Source organism: Mizuhopecten yessoensis, unplaced genomic scaffold, assembly GCF_002113885.1.
Source record: "Mizuhopecten yessoensis strain PY_sf001 unplaced genomic scaffold, ASM211388v2 scaffold5979, whole genome shotgun sequence".
NCBI classification, from domain to species: Eukaryota; Metazoa; Mollusca; class Bivalvia; order Pectinida; family Pectinidae; genus Mizuhopecten; species Mizuhopecten yessoensis.
The window spans coordinates 611,893-630,960 of NW_018406319.1; the positions used below are offsets into that span (position 1 = coordinate 611,893).

Here is a 19,068-nt window from a genome sequence, read left to right on the forward strand (position 1 = left end):
GCATTTGTTCTCTTAGCAGAAGATCTACTATTTCCAATAAAAACTTGTTGAGATCTATTAGTAACATAATCAATTAACCAGTCCAATAACTTTCCCGAAATTCCATAGCTAGCTAGTTTCACTTCCAGTTCCCTATGCCACACTCGATCAAACGCCTTAGAAATATCACAAAAAATTAGACAAGTTGGCTGTTTTTTTTCTAGATTGTCACACATACTATGATATATTTCTATAAGCTGGTGTACAGTAGAGTGACCTGGTTGAAAACCTGACTGATATTTATATATGAGAGAATTATCTAAAAGGTAGTTATGTAAATATTTAGCGACTAATCTTTCGAAAACTTTACCAATAGTACTTAGTAGTGCAATAGGTCTATAATTTGAAGGGTCTTGTTTATCGCCCTTTTTAAAAACAGGTAACATACCACTCCTACTGACAACTAACCACTGCTACAGGTAACTTACCACTTCTACTGACAACTAACCACTGCTACAGGAAACTTACCACTTATACTGACAACTAACCGCTGCTACAGGTAACATAACACTTTTACTGGCAACTAAGCATTACTACAGGTAACTTACCAATTCTAAAGCTACTCCTTCGTGTAACTAACCAATTCTAAAGCTACTCCTTCGTGTAACTAACCAATCCTAAAGCTACTCCTTCGTGTAACTAACCAATCATAAAGCTACTCCTTCGTGTAACTAACCAATCATAAAGCTACCCCTACAGGAAACGAACCCATCCTACAGCTACTCCTACATGTAACTAACACATCCTGAAGGTTACTAACTACTCCTAAATGTAACTAGCCTGTCATAAATGTAGCCATCGTGTCTTACAGGTACCTTACCATTCCTACAGGTAATTATAACTACATATATCTCGTCATTAACTACTGTCACTGGTTATACAGACTCCGAATAACATAACATACACTGTCGCGTAATTAGTTGAAAGTGTCGGTCGTTTTTCCACTAATGTAAATGAAAAACAAAATAAGATAGAAATGCTATGAATGAATGCTACAGTGTATGGGGTAGGTTGTGGACTAGGTTTCACTTGGTAAATGTATATATACTACGAGGTAAGTTGTCTACTGTGTTCACAGCATAAATCAGTGTTATGGGGTAGGCGGTGGAATGTTTGACTTAACAAAGTAATGCTATATAATCAGGCGACTGTTCCAGTGAGTAATGCGATACATCTCAGATACTTTACAGAAGCGAGTCATCACTGAATTAATAAGCCAACAAGATCCTACTTAGTTATTGCTTTTCTATAGTCACCCTTTTAAAAGACTTGTGTATATTACACCTCGTGATGTGAAGGACTGGGGATACAGTCATGTTGTACTTACTATGATAGGTACATACTTGCTGAGTATGTGACCTACACGATGTAGATACTATTTTACCTATAGTTCACATAGGGCTACACACGACTTGACTTCACACCGATAATAGCAGCACAGGAATATAAATGTATAGAAATACAATGTTTGCCCCACTTTAGTATTACTGCATTCCATCAATTCAACAAACCAGAAAACTGCCTGCCCCCTTTAACATTTGAGCGATATAGATCGGTTTCTAACACCGACTCGTTCGATCCGATTCAAACATAGGTACACTGTACATGGCTAGTTTAATCACGGTGGAAATCTCATATGTTAGCACACATTTAAACCGTATACATGTATCTCCGTGATAACTTTCTTTCTAACTTTATTAAGTGTTTGACCTCCGAACCTGTCATGACTGAAACGCCCATATCGTACGGCGCAATGCGCTGTTCTAACTTCGATAAGCGAGACAACTCTCACAGGTTATATTAAATGTTCAGAATATCTGCTGAGTCATGATAAACATTAAAATTAATTAAAAAATGATTTATCACGCACTTGATGAAGACTTGTGACATGTAAGACTGAAAGATACATTTCATGTAAAAAAATATGTATCGTACTTTACGTCCACTTAGAGCAAGACCCTTTACTGATTGTCATATCTGTAAACTAAGTAACATAAACTAGAAAACCTATTGAGATCATTTTCGTTGAAGAAAAACAGTACTTTTCGCAATATGACGAATATAATATTACAGTCAGCTCAGTAATGCAGACACTCTGGTAGACGAATGGGTGTAATTATAATTGATAAACAGATATAAATTATGTCTATCAATAAAGAACACGGCCACTATCTTGTTTCTCTTCAAAACAATGTTAAATGATTAATTCACTGTCCCTACTGATTGAGAACTCTGTTTTACTAGAAACAGTCATACAACATTATGTACATGTACTTAGTATATAGTCTGTATATTACGGTACATTCTAGGCACCGTTGTGACCATCAGAGTCCAGTTTGGAAATTCCACATTGATCAAATAAACTCGTCGTTTGCCATCAAATCTTCATACTTGTCAACTCTCTCCTCAATTAAATCCATAATTTCAATATTTTTAACCGGTGAATTTGTTAAATCATTTTTTTTATCTTATAATTACTATGAAAACGTAACACAAAAGAATTTAATTTAAGGGTCATCTCTGAGACAGGGGGTGTACGACTAGTAAAGTAGTAACCCTCTCCTAAGGGACATTACGACGAAGCTGCCAATATGTTTGATAAAAGATTAGATATATTTACATCCATCTTTTAAAATAGCTTCTGTTGTCAACGTGTTCTAATGACCTGTTATCGCTCATGTCGAAGTAATGCTGAATATAACCGTACTGTTGGCCGTTACCTATACAATAACCGTACTGTTGGCCGTTACCTATACAATAACCGTAATGTTGGCCGTAACCTATACATTAACCGTAATGTTGGCCGTTACCTATACAATAACCGTACTGTTGGCCGTTACCTATACAATAACCGTACTGTTGGCCCTTACCTATACAATAACCGTACTGTTGGCCGTTACCTATACAATAACCGTACTGTTGGCCGTTACCTATACAATAACCGTACTGTTGGCCGTTACCTATACAATAACCGTACTGTTGGCCGTTACCTATACAATAACCGTACTGTTGACCGTTACCTATACAATAACCGTACTGTTGGCCGTTACCTATACAATAACCGTACTGTTGGCCGTTACCTATACAATAACCGTACAGTTGGCCGTTACCTATACAGTGACCGTACTTTTGGCCGTTACCTGTACAATTACCGTACTGTTGGCCGTTACCTATACAATAACCGTACTGTTGGCCGTTACCTATACAATAACCGTACTGTTGGCCGTTACCTTTACAATAACCGTACTGTTGGCCGTTACCTATACAATAACTGTACTGTTGGCCGTTACCTTTACAATAACGGTACTGTTGGCCGTAACCTATACAATAACCGTACTGTTGGCCATTACCTATACAATAACCGTACTGTTGGCCGTTACCTATAAAATAACCGTACTGCTGGCCGTTACCTATACAATAACAATTTCCGTACTGTTGGCCGTTACCTATACAATAACCGTACTGTTGGCCGATACCTATACAATAACCGTATTGTTGGCCGTTACCTATACAATTACCGTACTGTTGGCCCTTACCTATACAATATCCGTTCTGTTGGCCGTTACCTATAAAATACCCTTACTGTTGGCCGTAACCTATATATAACCTTACTGTTGGCCGTTACCTATACAATTACCGTACTGTTGGCCGTTACCAATACAATAACCGTACTGTTGACCGTTACCTATAAAATGACCGTACTGTTGGCCATTACCTATACAATAACCGTATTGTTGGCAGTTACCTATACAATAACCGTCCTGTTGGCCGTTACCTATACAATAACCGTACTGTTGGCCGTTACCTATACAATAACCTTACTGTTGGCCGTAACCTATATATAACCGTACTGTTGGCCGTTACCTATACAATAACCTACTGTTGGCCGTTACCTATACAATAACCGTACTGTTGACCGTTACCTATACAATAACCGTACTGTTGGCCGTTACCTATACAATAACCGTACTGTTGGCCGTTACCTATACAATAACCGTACTGTTGGCCGTTACCTTTACAATAACCGTCATGTTGGCCGTTACCTATACATTAACCGTAATGTTGGCCGTTACCTTTACAATAACCGTACTGTTGGCCGTTACCTATACAATAACCGTACTGTTGGCCGTTACCTTTACAATAACCGTACTGCTGGCCGTTACCTATACAGTCGTTCGGTATAGTCTACATCGTGATAGGCTTTTTAGCTTTTGTAGTTGTCTGGATTATGAATCATTAACTCGATACCAGGACGTCATGGTTTCATCTATAGTCTTAGTTATCACTTTCTCTGAAAGATAGTTCTAACTATTATAGTTGAACACGACATGTCATTTGCGATTCGAAATGATATTAGAGTTATGCCCCTTACAACGTCCGTAGTTCGGCTTAAATGGAAATGAAAAGCTTATTAAAACTCAAAAATACCTATTCAAATCGCACGCAGATTCTTCTTTATTATGTTTTTGTCTTTAAACGTTTTTGAATTAATTTTGGTATAATCATCAACGTTTCAAGTATCATTTTCCAGGGTCTGCTAAAATCAGGAAGTGATTTTTGATACATGTAAAAGTTAAACAAACAAACAAACAACAGCATATGAAGATCACATATAGATTTATATAACTGCTTTAAAATAATTATACAATAAATCATATACTGTTTTTGGTTCGAGATCAAAATTATGGCCATAAAATCCGAAAGGGTACTGTTGAAAAGCTAGCTTTACACGAGGTAAAATTTTGACAACAGCACACGACGCAAAATTGCAAAAAATCAAGTTTGACAACTTAACTTAGTCTGCAACCAAGTAGGTAATCTTTCATTTCAGACAGAACTTAGGAAAAAAAATACTAGTTGCGGGGGTTTTTGGGTCAAAAATAGCAATTTTTGGCATTTTTTGGTAATTTTTGATGTGGTAACCATGGTTTTCACACAAGTGACATACATAGAAAAAAGAGGTTTATACACTTCTCAGTACTTTATATTATTGTAAATGTAATGCAGTTTACAAACATATATACATGTATACATGTGTTGTGTTGGGTAAATCCGCTGTGTTTACATTTCCTCGACATGTGCCTTGTTGATCAGAGTCGGGCCATTTCCACTGTATACTGCTACCCTAGCCTGGGCTGTACACTTGATTTCTGGTCCCAATTTCATGATCAATTCTCAACTTTACAAACTATATTAAGGAACAATTTCTTTAACTGAATATTTTCCTTCGCCCAAATCATTATGTTTTGTTAAGGATTGGATTTCCTTTACGTTCATGTTCATTCGTAAAACCAGAAACCAGACAGTGTAATTATTCATGAGATCAACAGGCTATGACGAAACATTCACAATTCTTTGAAAACGAAAATGAATCAGTTCCAAATAGTCATTTAAGTATTAAAATTTACATTTACTTTGCATAAACCTACGAATCTAAAGTGTTACTTTATTTCAATAAAAGCATGAATCACGACATGTGAAAAGTTTCAATAGGAAACTGTTTGAATGTTTCCATCATTCTGGACGTGACGTCAAATTCAAACTATTAAGGAAATTCCCGAATGGCGGAACTGGTAACTATAGAAACCACGATCCTGTTCTCGCAAAATGTCTGTTCCGCCATTTCGTGAACCAGTTTGAGACCACAAAGAACGATAAAATAATTTAATTGTTTTGGTTGTTTTTAACGTAAACAGTTATGATTGAAAAAAAACTGTGACAGTTATGATGGCATGCGACACAGTTTCGTTCAAACATATTCCATCATGCGCGATAACTTCTGGAATGTACACAAAGCGGAAACAACATACATGTACAAAATGCATCTGTTAAGAGTATAAATATGTGGATAAATTTTGAGTGATAAGAACGTATGTTTATAACTTAGCTATGTACAGTGTTTATCACAATTAAGCTATGTATGTGAGAGCTTAGCTTTGTATATCCGTTATAATGCAACTGTTAGTCTGTTTATCCTGTATGTTTTATCTTCTATTTAAACCTACTAAATACTTATGATACGTGTTCATGCTGTCAGCTGTAGCAAAGGGAAATTATTCATATAATGTTTCTAGCAGTTAAAACTGGGTTTTGCCATACCTTAACATAACTTATAATTATTGGAAGTTATAACATGTCCACACATTCTACACATCCAAGTTTAGTTGTGTCCCTTTTCTCTCAGTTGTCCGAACAATCGTTTGGCAATGGATGAAGCCAGAGTTATGGTTCTTTGACCCCATGTGATAATTTTCGTTGACAGGTGGCGCAGCACTGAGAAGAATAGTACGTTTGTCTACACAGGTCTGGTACCAACAAATGGCAATTCTCTATACGATCACCATGACAATTGTCGTCTGTTAGGAGTAAAACAACATTTATAATCAGCTAGGTAACAGAGAATTCAAAGATTAGTGTACCGTTATTAATGAATAGGCGTACAACAGGATGAAGCTATGTCTGAGGTATTAGAAGGTATATTTAGGTTCCGGAACCGAGTCACAAACATTCAGGTTTTATGCACACCCATCTAGTAAATAATGGTTTTGTATCCTTATCATTTTCCTTTATTAATATGAAACAATCTAGAAACATGTAGGTTAGAGCCTGCAGGAATCTGAGAGAAAATCTTTAGGTAGATGGAATAGGAAATTCCAGATGTTATCCGAAAAGTGTGCAATATTTAGGTGGATAACTGCAGGAATCGGAAAGAAAATATACTTACTTGTACACAGTTCTCTCCACAGTGTATCAAGTAATAATTAGCACATGACAACAATTTAAGGAGTTTACATTTGTTGCCGAGTATTTGACCTTGACCTTTGTCAATGCTCTATAAATGCATTTACAAGTGCATTCAACATTTGCTGGGCTTGTTCTACTTTCTCGTACAGAGGATGGCATTTTGTTTTCAAATATTTGACCTTGACGTTTGTAAAATAATAAAATTACAATGAATTAACATAAAACATTTAGATATGTGGACCTGTTGTATTATCTCGTCCTTTCTATTTTGACCTTCACCTACCGTCTTGTTTGGGACAAGGTCGAAGAAAGCACCTTTCTGTGGTCTGCGGTTTCTCGTTCACATTACATCTGTCTGACGTCTGGTTGGCAAGGTAACACCTGACCTCCCTCGTTTTCGCCGCGTCTTCTCCACATGTTTCTGAACACTGTATGGAGGAAGGCAAACTTAGAGAAAAGAAGCGACGTGATTTTTTTTTATGTATGCGTGTATCAAAATCTCGTGTTTGAAGAGAGGATGATATTTGACCTTGTGTTTCACTGATTGATCACGTACTTTAAATAAAAATGACTACTAATAATTTAGGCAAATATACATTGGCAAAAAGAGTACACTTGGCGATAGTAAATCTATATTTTGTTTTGAATTTCAAGCAAAACCATCGTTTATGAGAAACTATCAAACACACACATATATAGATTATATATAATGCAACATAGAAGTCCTCGTTTTGAAGAAAAATTATCACGAAGAACAGTTATTCAGATGACCTTGACCTACCTCTGACCAGGTTGTAGTGAACCACATTACCCGGCATTCCTCCACGAAACAGGGCGTGGTAGACTGGGGTCGCGGAGAACGTTTACAGTTGACGTCAGACTGGAGGCGAAACTTTCCCCCCACGACAGAACCACATATTAGTTTCCGAGTTACCTCGCCCTTCCCGCAGTTCATATCACACTGTCAAAACGTGGACAAGAGATCGAGAAATAAACCTCATTTCAACTACCATTTAACAAGAGACATGTGTGTCCACTGTTCAAATACATTCACTGTACTACAGAATTATTAGAATTACGTCAAGAGGTCTATAGGTCTTTGCGAAGCCTTATGACATTCATTCTACTGACATAACATCCTATATCCCTGATATCCACCAATAATTCGATTGGAGGGTTTATAAAACTGATTTTGTTCAATTTCACAATTTCGGCTTCTTCTCCATCCAAAAGGATAGCATAACGTTTATTTCTGCAGTTACAACTCGTAATGAACAAGGAAAATTTGTACCAAATTTCAGGAATATTCGCACCAGATTTCAATGTAGTAAGTTCATTGTTAAATCTCAAAAGGATGTCCAAAATATATTTATTTCGGTATAATTGTAGTTAGCATCTTATTTTCCAGACCGGAAATCAGCCTGAAACTAAATTTCCGCTTTACAAAAACCATATTGTGGCATTTACATCTATGGTGGTTTTCGATTGTAGCAGTTGAGGAAATAAAATAGGAAATCCTTGAAGATTTTGCCAATTTCTACTTTTTTGGGCACATTCCCAATGTCCTTTGGGTCAGAATCTTAGTTTCACAACTTTGGTTTCATATGGTCGCAAGGAAGATTCTGAACAAATTTAAATGATCTATCGGTTCTTGAGAAAAAGCCGAAAATTTTAATGACGGACGATGGTGGATGTCAATAGGTCACATGTAGAGTAGTACAGTTTGAATTGAATTACCCCAGGCCTTCTGAATCTATAAAGGAATTAGTTTGAACAAATGTGACCCTTGTCAGCTTCAAATTTGGTCGAGATAACTTACTGCAGCAAACACATCCACCCTACGCCAGTTCGCGATCAAGGCAGTTATGGAAACAGAAAGTCGACGTTGACAAATCAGATGTAACGTCAGCGCCTACGTTGGAAGATATGGACTATAGTGACAGGGCAGCAACAGAGAGGTGGAAACTGGCGCAAGAGGATGATTGGCAAAAGAAATGTTTAAGGTTTATGTTACAGCAGCGGAGAAGGGATGCCACTGGTGGTATTCACTTGGGAACAGAGCAGAGAACAAACACGGTCATATATCAGGTGTTTGTATACAGTTGGAACGTCAAAGAGAAATATCTCGAATGCAATCACACATAGTTCATGCCTTTACTGTATACACTAGCATTGAAGAAAACTATCACGTTCTCCGTTTCACTATACCTACCTTGCCCCACGGCTGGGCCACCCAAGTTGGCGGACAGTATAGGGATTCACTACAGGCAATGGTGGACAACGGCTTCGTGTCAGGATCACAAAAATTCTCCGCCAGGAGGCGTCCCTGTGGATCCCTACAACCCACGTGTCGCTGACGTGTCCCTCTGCCACAGAGGCCCGAACACTAGGATAGAAATGGAGAAACATAGAAAAAATATTATTCTTTCGTTTTCTATAATGATTAAGCTCATATTATGACATTAAATGTAGACAAGCTGGAGAAATCGGTCACGTAGTGGAGATCAGACGTTTCCCCTCTTGGAGACCAAAGAAGAGTGTGCGAAACTGAACCAGCTACATGAACAAATGTAATGATATTCGGGGAATGATTCCTGCAGACCAATTTACCATATTCAGTCAGCGATAAAAAGAAACAAACGCAATCTGCCGATCAGTTATTTTTACTGACGCCAAACTAACAGATGATGTATATGGAAGTCCTACCAAAACAAGCTGCCGTACATGAGAGATGAGTTAAAGACAAAATTATGGTGTAAATTACTTAAAGGAGACAAACTGACGGTGTAAATTACTTACTGGAGACCACCTAATGGTGAAAATTACTTACTAGAGACCAACTGACGGTGTGAATAACTGGAAACCACCTGACGGTGTAAATTACTTACTTGAGAACAACTGACGGTGTAAATTACTGGAGACCAGCTGACGGTGCAAATTACTTACTTTATACTAACTGATGGTGTAAATTTCTTACTGGAGAACTACTGACGGTGTAAATTACTGGAGACCAACTGACGGTGTAAATTACTAACTTGAGACCAACTGATGTTGTAAATTACTTACTGGAAACCAACTAATGGTGTACATTACTTAATGGAGACCACCAACTGACGGTGTAATTTATTTACTTGAGACCAACTAATGGTGTAAAGTACTTACTGGAAACCAACTGATGGGGCAAATTACTAACTGAATACAAACTTACGGTGTACATTACTTACTGGAGACCAACTGATGGTGTAAATTACTGGAGACCAACTGATGGGATAAATTACTTACTGGAGACCAACTGACGGTGTAATTTACTGACTTGAGACCAACTGATGGTGTAAATTACTAACTGGATACAAATGCATGGTGTACATTACTAACTGGAGACCAACTGATGGTGTAAATTACTGGAGACCAACTGATGGGGTAAATTACTTACTGGAGTCCAACTGAAGGTGTAAATTACTGGAGACTAACTGATGGGGGAAATTACTGGAGACCAACTGATGGGGTAAATTACTTACTGGAGACCAACTGAAGGTGTAAATAACTGGAGACTAACTGATGGGGTAAATTACTGGAGACCAACTGATGGGGGAAATTACTTACTTGAGACCAACTGACGGTGTAATTTACTGACTTGAGACCAACTGATGGTGCAAATTACTTACTAGAGACCAACTGATGGTGTAAATTACTAACTGGAAACAAATGCATGGTGTACATTACTTACTGGAGACCAACTGACGATGTAAATTACTGCAGACCAGCTGACGGTGTAAATTACTTACTGAACACCAACTAATGGTGTAAATTACTTACTGGAGACCAACTGACGGTGTAAATAATTTACTGGAGACCAACTGACGGTGTAAATTAGTGGAGACCAACTGATGGTGTTAATTACTGGAGACCAACTGACGGTGTAAATTACTTACTGGAGACCAACTGATGGTGTAAATTACTTACTTGAGAACAACTGACGGTGTAAATTACTTACTTGAGAACAACTGACGGTGTAAATTACTGGAGACAAGCTGACGGTGCAAATTACTTACTTTATACTAACCGATGGTGTACATTTCTTATTCGAGAACAACTGACGGTGTAAATTACTGGACACCAACTGACGGTGTAAATTACTAACTTGAGACCAACTGATGTTGTAAATTACTTACTGGAAACCAACTAATGGTGTACATTACTTAATGGAGACCACCAACTGACGGTGTAATTTATTTACTTGAGACCAACTGATGGTGTAAAGTCCTTACTGGAAACCAACTGATGGGGCAAATTACTAACTGGATACAAACTGACGGTGTGAATTACTTACTGGAGACCAATTGAAGGTGTAAATTACTGGAGACCAACTGATGGGGTAAATTACTTACTTGAGACCAACTGACGGTGTAATTTACTGACTTGAGACCAACTGATGGTGTAAATTACTAACTGGATACAATTGCATGGTGTACATTACTTACTGGAGACCAACTGATGGTGTAAATTACTTCCTGGAAACCAGCTGACGGTGTAAATTACTTACTGAACACCAACTAATGGTGCTGACGGTGTAAATTACTTACTGGAGACCAACTGAAGATGTAAATTATTGCAGACCGGCTGACGGTGTAAATTACTTACTGAACACCAATTAATGCTGTAAATTACTTCCCGGAGACCAGCTGACGATGTAAATTACTGCAGTCCAGCTGACGGTGTAAATTACTTACTGAACACCAATTAATGGTGTAAATTACTTCCTGGAGACCAGCTGACGATGTAAATTACTGCAGACCAGCTGACGGTGTAAATTACTTACTGAACACCAATTAATGGTGTAAATTACTTACTGGAGACCAACTGACGGTGTACATTACTTAATGGAGACTACCAACTAACGGTGTAAAATACTTACTTGAGACTAACTGATGGTGTAAAATGTATTACTTAATACCAAATGACGGTGTAAATGACTAACTGGAGACCAACTGACGGTATAAATTACTAACTGGAGACCAACTGACGGTATAAATTACATACTGGAGACTAACTGATGGTGTAAATTACTAACTGGAGACCAACTGACGGTATACATTACTTACTGGAGACCAACTGACGGTGTACCACTGGTTCGTACACTGTGCCAGGTGACATGACCGCTTACTTAGTGGCCTTGACCGAGTTGAACAGTAAACATCACTTCCGCTACTACATCTGACGTGTCTTGTCTGGAAGCCATTTCCACACATCGACGTACACTGAAACATATGCCGTCATTCATTGCTGAGCACTAAATCAAATGATATCACACATTGTAGTGCACTAGAACAAATGAAATCATGCATTTTAGTGCATTGGTACAAATGACATCAGATTGTGCATATAACATCACACAGCTTGGCTCGCTGAAACAGGATAACGTCATAACAAATCAGTATTGAAAATAGCGCGCACATTTTATAAAACTGTTTTTTCTTTAAGATACATGTTTAGAGTCACTTCCATCCAACATTTTCCGTTTAAATGTTGAAATTGCTGAAGTATACATGAATAATTTTGACTAACCCAACGCTTAAATTACGGGAGGTGAATTTGAAAATACTCACTAGAGTATGTTTAATCTATTTTATTACGTACGAAGGGCGAATATTAGGAACAAAATGGCAAAATCAAACACAAACAAAACAGCGTGTCAGAAATTGAATAAACACCAATTGGAAATGCATCATAACTCCCAATAGAAATTATTACAAGTGTTAATCGACCTAAATATGTGTCCACAGACAACGCACGTGACCTTGGTACGAATACCGTAACTTGTTACCGAACTTGTTGAAACCGGATGAATTTAGAACAGAATCATGTGTGACCCCTACATGCCGATAACTCACTGACCTCTTGCCACTGAGAAACTTCCCATTGAGGGCCGCATGGAATGACGCCACACCTGCGAGACGACATCGGCTCCGCCCTTAGGTCACACAGGTAAGCGTGTACCGTACTGTCGAACCCGGGGGCTAGCATCTGCCAGCACCGTACAGACCGAACAGACTCCCCACCACCACATGTCCTGGAACAGGGCGCCCAGGGGCCAGTCACCCACCTGCAGGAGAAACCCCATTAAACTCGATTTCAGAAATATCATAATGAAAAAAATTAGAACACTACAAGATTTATATACAAAAAATTACTTCTTATCTAAAAAACCCACTAATATAATAATGGTAAAATAATGGGTTTGAAATCGAATGACAACGTATGCACATACATTATATATAGTACATGCACAGTTATTTGACCTTGGTTGGCATCGTTTCCGGCCACACTCGTGATACGTTGGGCTGGGACGCATGCTGACGTCGCATAAACTCTCATTGACCTGGACACCATCGTTCCGTTCACATCTAAACAAACTGATCTGTGTTCCTTTAAAAAAAAAAGATCAATTTTAAAACCTGAATCAATGAAACAATGGCGATTAAGGCAGCTGATAATAATCGTTACTTCAAAGGGGGTTGTAGTATTGTTTACGGAACAAATCTGTGGGGTTTTAATTTTAAGCATCACTATTAACTGTGAACAGTTCTTTTTCGTCGGATTTATATTTCGCGTGTTTGTCGGGCTGCTAAAACAGAGAAACATAACCTCCACGATGTATTAATGTTCTACAAAAACTGCCGAAATGACATTTTATATAAAGTTACAAATTATAGAAATATCATACTGTTATACTGCAATAAGAAAAAAAGAAAATATACCGAATGAACACGTAGAACTACATGGTGTGATGGTATTCTTCCGCCATTCATACACATCACTGCTATCTGTTCGCCGAAATAGTTCCTCGTTACCTTCCTCTAGAATGTATAAAGAAACTGTTATACCGAATATAAAAGTCCTACAAAACTTAATAGAATACATATATAAATCATTCCTAACTTTATACATAAAACAATACTTAACTTTATACAAAGGTATCAACGTTCATTGAATCAATGCATGAGGATGGGCCGATTATATGAACAATCAGTACCAGGAAATAATAACCGATAAGCAAAGACCGTCTTCTGTAAATGAATATGTAGCTATGATGCTGTTCTCACCTGTGTTGTCAACTTGTGTCGCGCCACTCCGGACACTAATACCGATACCCAGGCTCCGAGCTAAGTTATCCGACATACGGGCTCTGTTAGAATCTGAAAAAGATGCAAAGTAATTTACATTATATGGAAAATAAAGAGTTTCGTTTTAAGTATCACGGTTTGTTTCATTGGAGCCAGATATAGTGTATGGCTTCATAAAACGTATTTCCAAATTGTAGATTGATGCCCGCTAATTTTCCCTGAATGAGCCACAGAAATAGTGGGATTATTTTTGGTCGGTCGACTGCAAACGGCTATCTATAATTTCCAACTTCGTCTCATTTTTTTATCATTGTTATAGCACTTATCATTAGAATGTTCTCTCACTTGTGCTATTTGTTCAGAACTTGTTTATTTGAGTCCGGTGTAGAGGATCTTAAATGATCCTGTACTGGTAATAAACTTAACTTATAACGTTATGCATCGCCTTGAATAGTTGAATACTGCCGAAACATAGCGTGAACTTGTTTGTACATTGTAATGATATAAAAAGAAGTGCCGACTGACAGATCTGGCCGAGATTTAACAATGGAACATTTGATACGCTGTAGGACTTCTTCTGTGACTAAGTAATTTGGTTAATAATTGGAAACTAAAAGCATGTGTATTATAAAAACAACACATGCGCAGACATATCGTTTCACACTCGAAGTATTCCGAATAATGGATGAAACGTGGTACTAGACAGAATCTCGGAGATGGCGAATTCATGTACCAAATTACCTGTGTCATAGCTTTGGGTATCGCCAGCGTCATCAGTACGAAGGCTGCTAGGGATGGCGTCACGTTCGATGCTTACTGGGAGGAACTTTGGAACATTCTTTTTTCGCAATTTTAGCTTTCGTTTGCGTGAAAGGCGTTTTCTCTTTTTGGAACGAGGAGAGGGATTGTTGAGAACATCAAGGGTAGAAATGATTTCGACTGGAAGTGTGGTAGTAGTTTCTTTTGATACAGAAAGTACATTTAATTCGCGGACGTTTTCTTTTTCCGGCGCAGCTTTGACTTTTAGTCTTGACGTGTCTGTTGCACTGAAAAAGTCGACGCTAAGATAAAAAAAAATACGGAATAAGTTGAAACTCCATTCATATTTATACAGCGACAGTGCTTTAGGGTCATTTAAATCATAGTAACAATACTTATGGGGACAATTGCAACATAGTGGAAGTAGTTAGAATGTCAATAACAACATCGTAACAGTTCTTAGAATGTCATTTACAACATAGACACAGTTCTTTGAATGTCAATTACAACATAGACACAGTTCTTTGAATGTCAATTATAACATCGTAACCGTAGATAGAATGTCATTAACAACATCGTAACAGTAGATAGAATGTCATTTACAACATAGACACAGTTCTTTGAATGTCAATTACAACATAGACACAGTTCTTTGAATGTCGATTACAACATAGACACAGTTCTTTGAATGTCGATTACAACATAGACACAGTTATTTGAATGTCGATTACAACGTCGTAACAATACTAAGAATGTCAATTACAACATAGACACAGTTCTTTGAATGTCAATTACAACATCGTAACCGTAGATAGAATGTCATTAACAACATTGTAACAGTAGATAGAATGTCATTTACAACATAGACACAGTTCTTTGAATGTCAATTACAACATAGACACAGTTCTTTGAATGTCGATTACAACATAGACACAGTTCTTTGAATGTCGATTACAACATAGACACAGTTATTTGAATGTCGATTACAACGTCGTAACAATACTAAGAATGTCAATTACAACATAGACACAGTTCTTTGAATGTCAATTACAACATCGTAACAATACTTAGAATGTCAATTACAACTTAGACACAGTTCTTTGAATGTCGATTACAACGTCGTAACAGTAGTTAGAATGTCAATTACAACGTCGTAACAATACTAAGAGTGTCAATTACAACTTCGTAACAGTAGTTAGAATGTCAATTACAACATAGACACAGTTCTTTGAATGTCAATTACAACATAGACACAGTTATTTGAATGTCGATTACAACGTCGTAACAATACTAAGAATGTCAATTACAACATAGACACAGTTCTTTGAATGTCAATTACAACGTCGTNTAGATATAAAGTTAATTGCAAAATAGTGACAGTGCTTAGAATAGAATGTCAGTTATAACATTGTTACAATACTTAGAGTGCCAGTCGTCAGTCATAACATAGCAACAGTACTCATAGGGGAATTCAACTTTAATACTTAGGATACAAATTATTTTATTGTTAGTTACACAACTTATGATGCAAAAGAACTCTCACGTAGTATCAATTCTAATCTATATCACAACCTTCACCTTGTGGATGTATTCGATCTCGTGACGTCATTAGGTATAGGTCGTGGTGGAACAGGAAATCCTTTGACAGAGGCCACGTGTTGGTAAAGAAGCTTTTGCCAGTCGTAGCTTTCCTCTTGAGACGTAGATTCGATGACGTCATGCTCAGATGTACCAGCCTGCCTGGTGAGTTCGTACTCGATAGTGATGGTACTGTGTTGTTCCAGTGTAAATCCCTAACGACGAACAGGTCATGGTAGACATAGGTGTATATAGCTTACCAATATGTTAAACATGTACGACAGAGAAAACGCGTAATATAAATTGTTACAAACACCGGTGTTCAATCCTTCATGTCTTTGTGTATAAGGGTATACTTACGAGGATATTCAGGTTCTCAGAGTTGGGTCCCTCCCATCGGAGGGAGGAAGGACCGCCATTTTGGCTTTGCTGGTAATATATTACGGTACCCGCAATAGCAAACGTCCCGGCGAGACGCTCGCGTCTGTTGACGTCATTCAGGAAGAAGATACCATCAGAGGATTTTACAGCTGTAACATATAAAGATACAATCGGATCATCATCCAGTAAGATGGCCGATTTCAAAAAGGAAACTATCTTCCATATTATTAGCGTCATTTCATAGTGTCGTATCTTGTTACGTTCTAATGGGCATCCTGTTGGCTCAGCTGAAAATTAACATGAGGATTCGGTTGTGCTTCAAATGGTGTGTTTATTGGTTTTATTTTGTTGAACGTCCTAGTAACATGCAAGGTCATTTAAGGATGTATCACCAAGTGTGTATTGTATGCGTGCTGGAGGGACGGCATGTTGGTATATATGCATCTTTTCGATAGCACGGATCAGATGCCAACTTTGGAGTGCTACTTCTCAGGAGCCTGACAATTTGATACAGCTATATTGAGTTATTTTACACGTTTAAGGGGTTTAGAACAATTTTTGTTAAACATGCCATCATCATAGATATCTAATTCAAATAGATATCTCACTGCAATAGATAATTAACTTAAACAGATATCTAGCTAAAATAGATATATCACTGCAATAGATAACTAACTTAAAAAGATATCTAGCTAAAATAGATATCACTAGAATAGATGAACTATTTTGATATCTCACAAACATTGATATATCACTCATCAAAAGGTATTTATATATAAATATATTATATATAAAATAATTAAAAGTAAAAATTTCCGATACAAAATGTTGACATAGCAACAGCCGGAAGTACTAGTGACGTCAAACTGAACCCTTGTGTTCGGTATCAACTATTGCATGCCAGATCATGATTTGCTTCAACAATTGTGTCGGCTTCCCTAGTTCTATTTAAAGTACTATCCATTGTCAGTTTTTGGTTGTACTGTTTTGTATAGTCTCTATTTCGGTTGAGTGAAATGATTGTAGCCCTTCACTGTGATTTTATTATTTTTTTCTCTCTTTATTTTCTTATATTTTCATCATTCCTGGTATTAAAAAAATGATATTTTTTTAAAATAAAACTGTATACTAAAGTTATACAGACAAACATACCAGAGGATAAGGGCGGAAGAGAGAACGAAACACTAGAATAAAGAACATTGTCGTTGAAATTCTGTAACAAACAAAGTTTCAGGTACCTTGAACATTATTGTTGATATTTTTCTTTTATGAAAAATCTTCATTAGAATAAAACGTTGATCTCGGAGAACAGATACAGTACTGTATTTATATTTCCCTCTTCCCTCTTCCCTCTTCCCTCTTCCTTTTCCAGGGACAATAGTTGTATACAGTTTCAGTTAAAATTACACCAGACTTGCGTTTTGTTCGTCGCGACCAGAAAACCATACATTTATTTCTATTTTAGAGGCCTTCATGATTTAATGATCATATTTCTAGAACCCGAATATATATACATATGATTCTAATAGACTTGATCCCCTGTATTTAATACTCCTGTACACATCGGGGATTGAGAAAAGAACGTACCTGCTGTTACCAACTGCATTTTGTAAGAGGCAATCAAATGAGGGAACCCCCTGTAGAATAGGAGATTGGCTTCTGTGCTCTCTACTTGGGGACACAAAAGTGACCACAATATATCTCCTGTACCCACATCAACATTTTGAGTCTCCATAAAGATTCTCTACTTCCTAACAACATTTTGGGTCTCTATATAGATTCTCTACTTCCTAACAACAAATGGGGTTTCTATATAGATTCTCTACTTCCTAACAACATTGTGGGTCTCTATAGAGATTCTCTACTTCCTAACAACATTTTGGGTCTCTATATAGATTCTCTACTTCCTAACAACATTTTTGGTCTCTTTATAGATTCTCTACTTCCTAACAACATTTGTTTGTTTCTTAGCGCCTCTCTTGACAAAACCTCACTTTTGGCATTCGTGTTGAACGTTTGCCCAAGTAGGGAAGGCAATGGGTTCTGTCCCAAGGCTAGGACATACATTCTTGTACCTAAGTCTTAAAACATGGAAGTTGTTATTCCTCGCTGAAAGCGCAGCATTTAGGGTTATTTCAACAACCGGATTCCCATTTGTCAGTATTAAATTACGTCCTTAGATGATATAACCTGTTAAAGGGGACGCTAAATCAAATAAACCAAAATGAATGTAATACATGTTGCGACCAGTGGAATACTGTGCTAGGTGTCTTCAGTATGGTATCTCATTGAGGGATCACCCTAAAGTCGGAATCAGATCCGCACTACTGCAAGGCGGCGAATACACCTCCAACATACACGCATACGTTACAAACATGAACACATGTTCTTAAAGATTAGCTGTTAATAGGATGCTAAGCTAAATAAACAAAACTGTATGTAA

General features: G+C 37.4%; 1 protein-coding gene across 1 annotated transcript; it reads right to left on the reverse strand.

The window, feature by feature from the left end:
* Positions 1 to 5,088: 5,088 nt before the first annotated feature.
* On the reverse strand, positions 5,089 to 18,231 carry LOC110451390 (ADAMTS-like protein 2). Its single transcript, XM_021499375.1, has 13 exons — positions 18,213 to 18,231; positions 16,605 to 16,774; positions 16,245 to 16,459; positions 14,649 to 14,953; positions 13,887 to 13,979; positions 13,542 to 13,640; positions 13,083 to 13,209; positions 12,679 to 12,886; positions 11,886 to 12,041; positions 8,996 to 9,169; positions 7,565 to 7,744; positions 7,067 to 7,211; positions 5,089 to 6,395 (listed from the first exon to the last, which is right to left on the reverse strand). Exons 1-13 carry the CDS (start codon positions 18,229 to 18,231, stop codon positions 6,262 to 6,264), a joined length of 2,025 nt encoding a protein of 674 aa, XP_021355050.1. The 3' UTR covers positions 5,089 to 6,261.
* Positions 18,232 to 19,068: the final 837 nt, after the last annotated feature.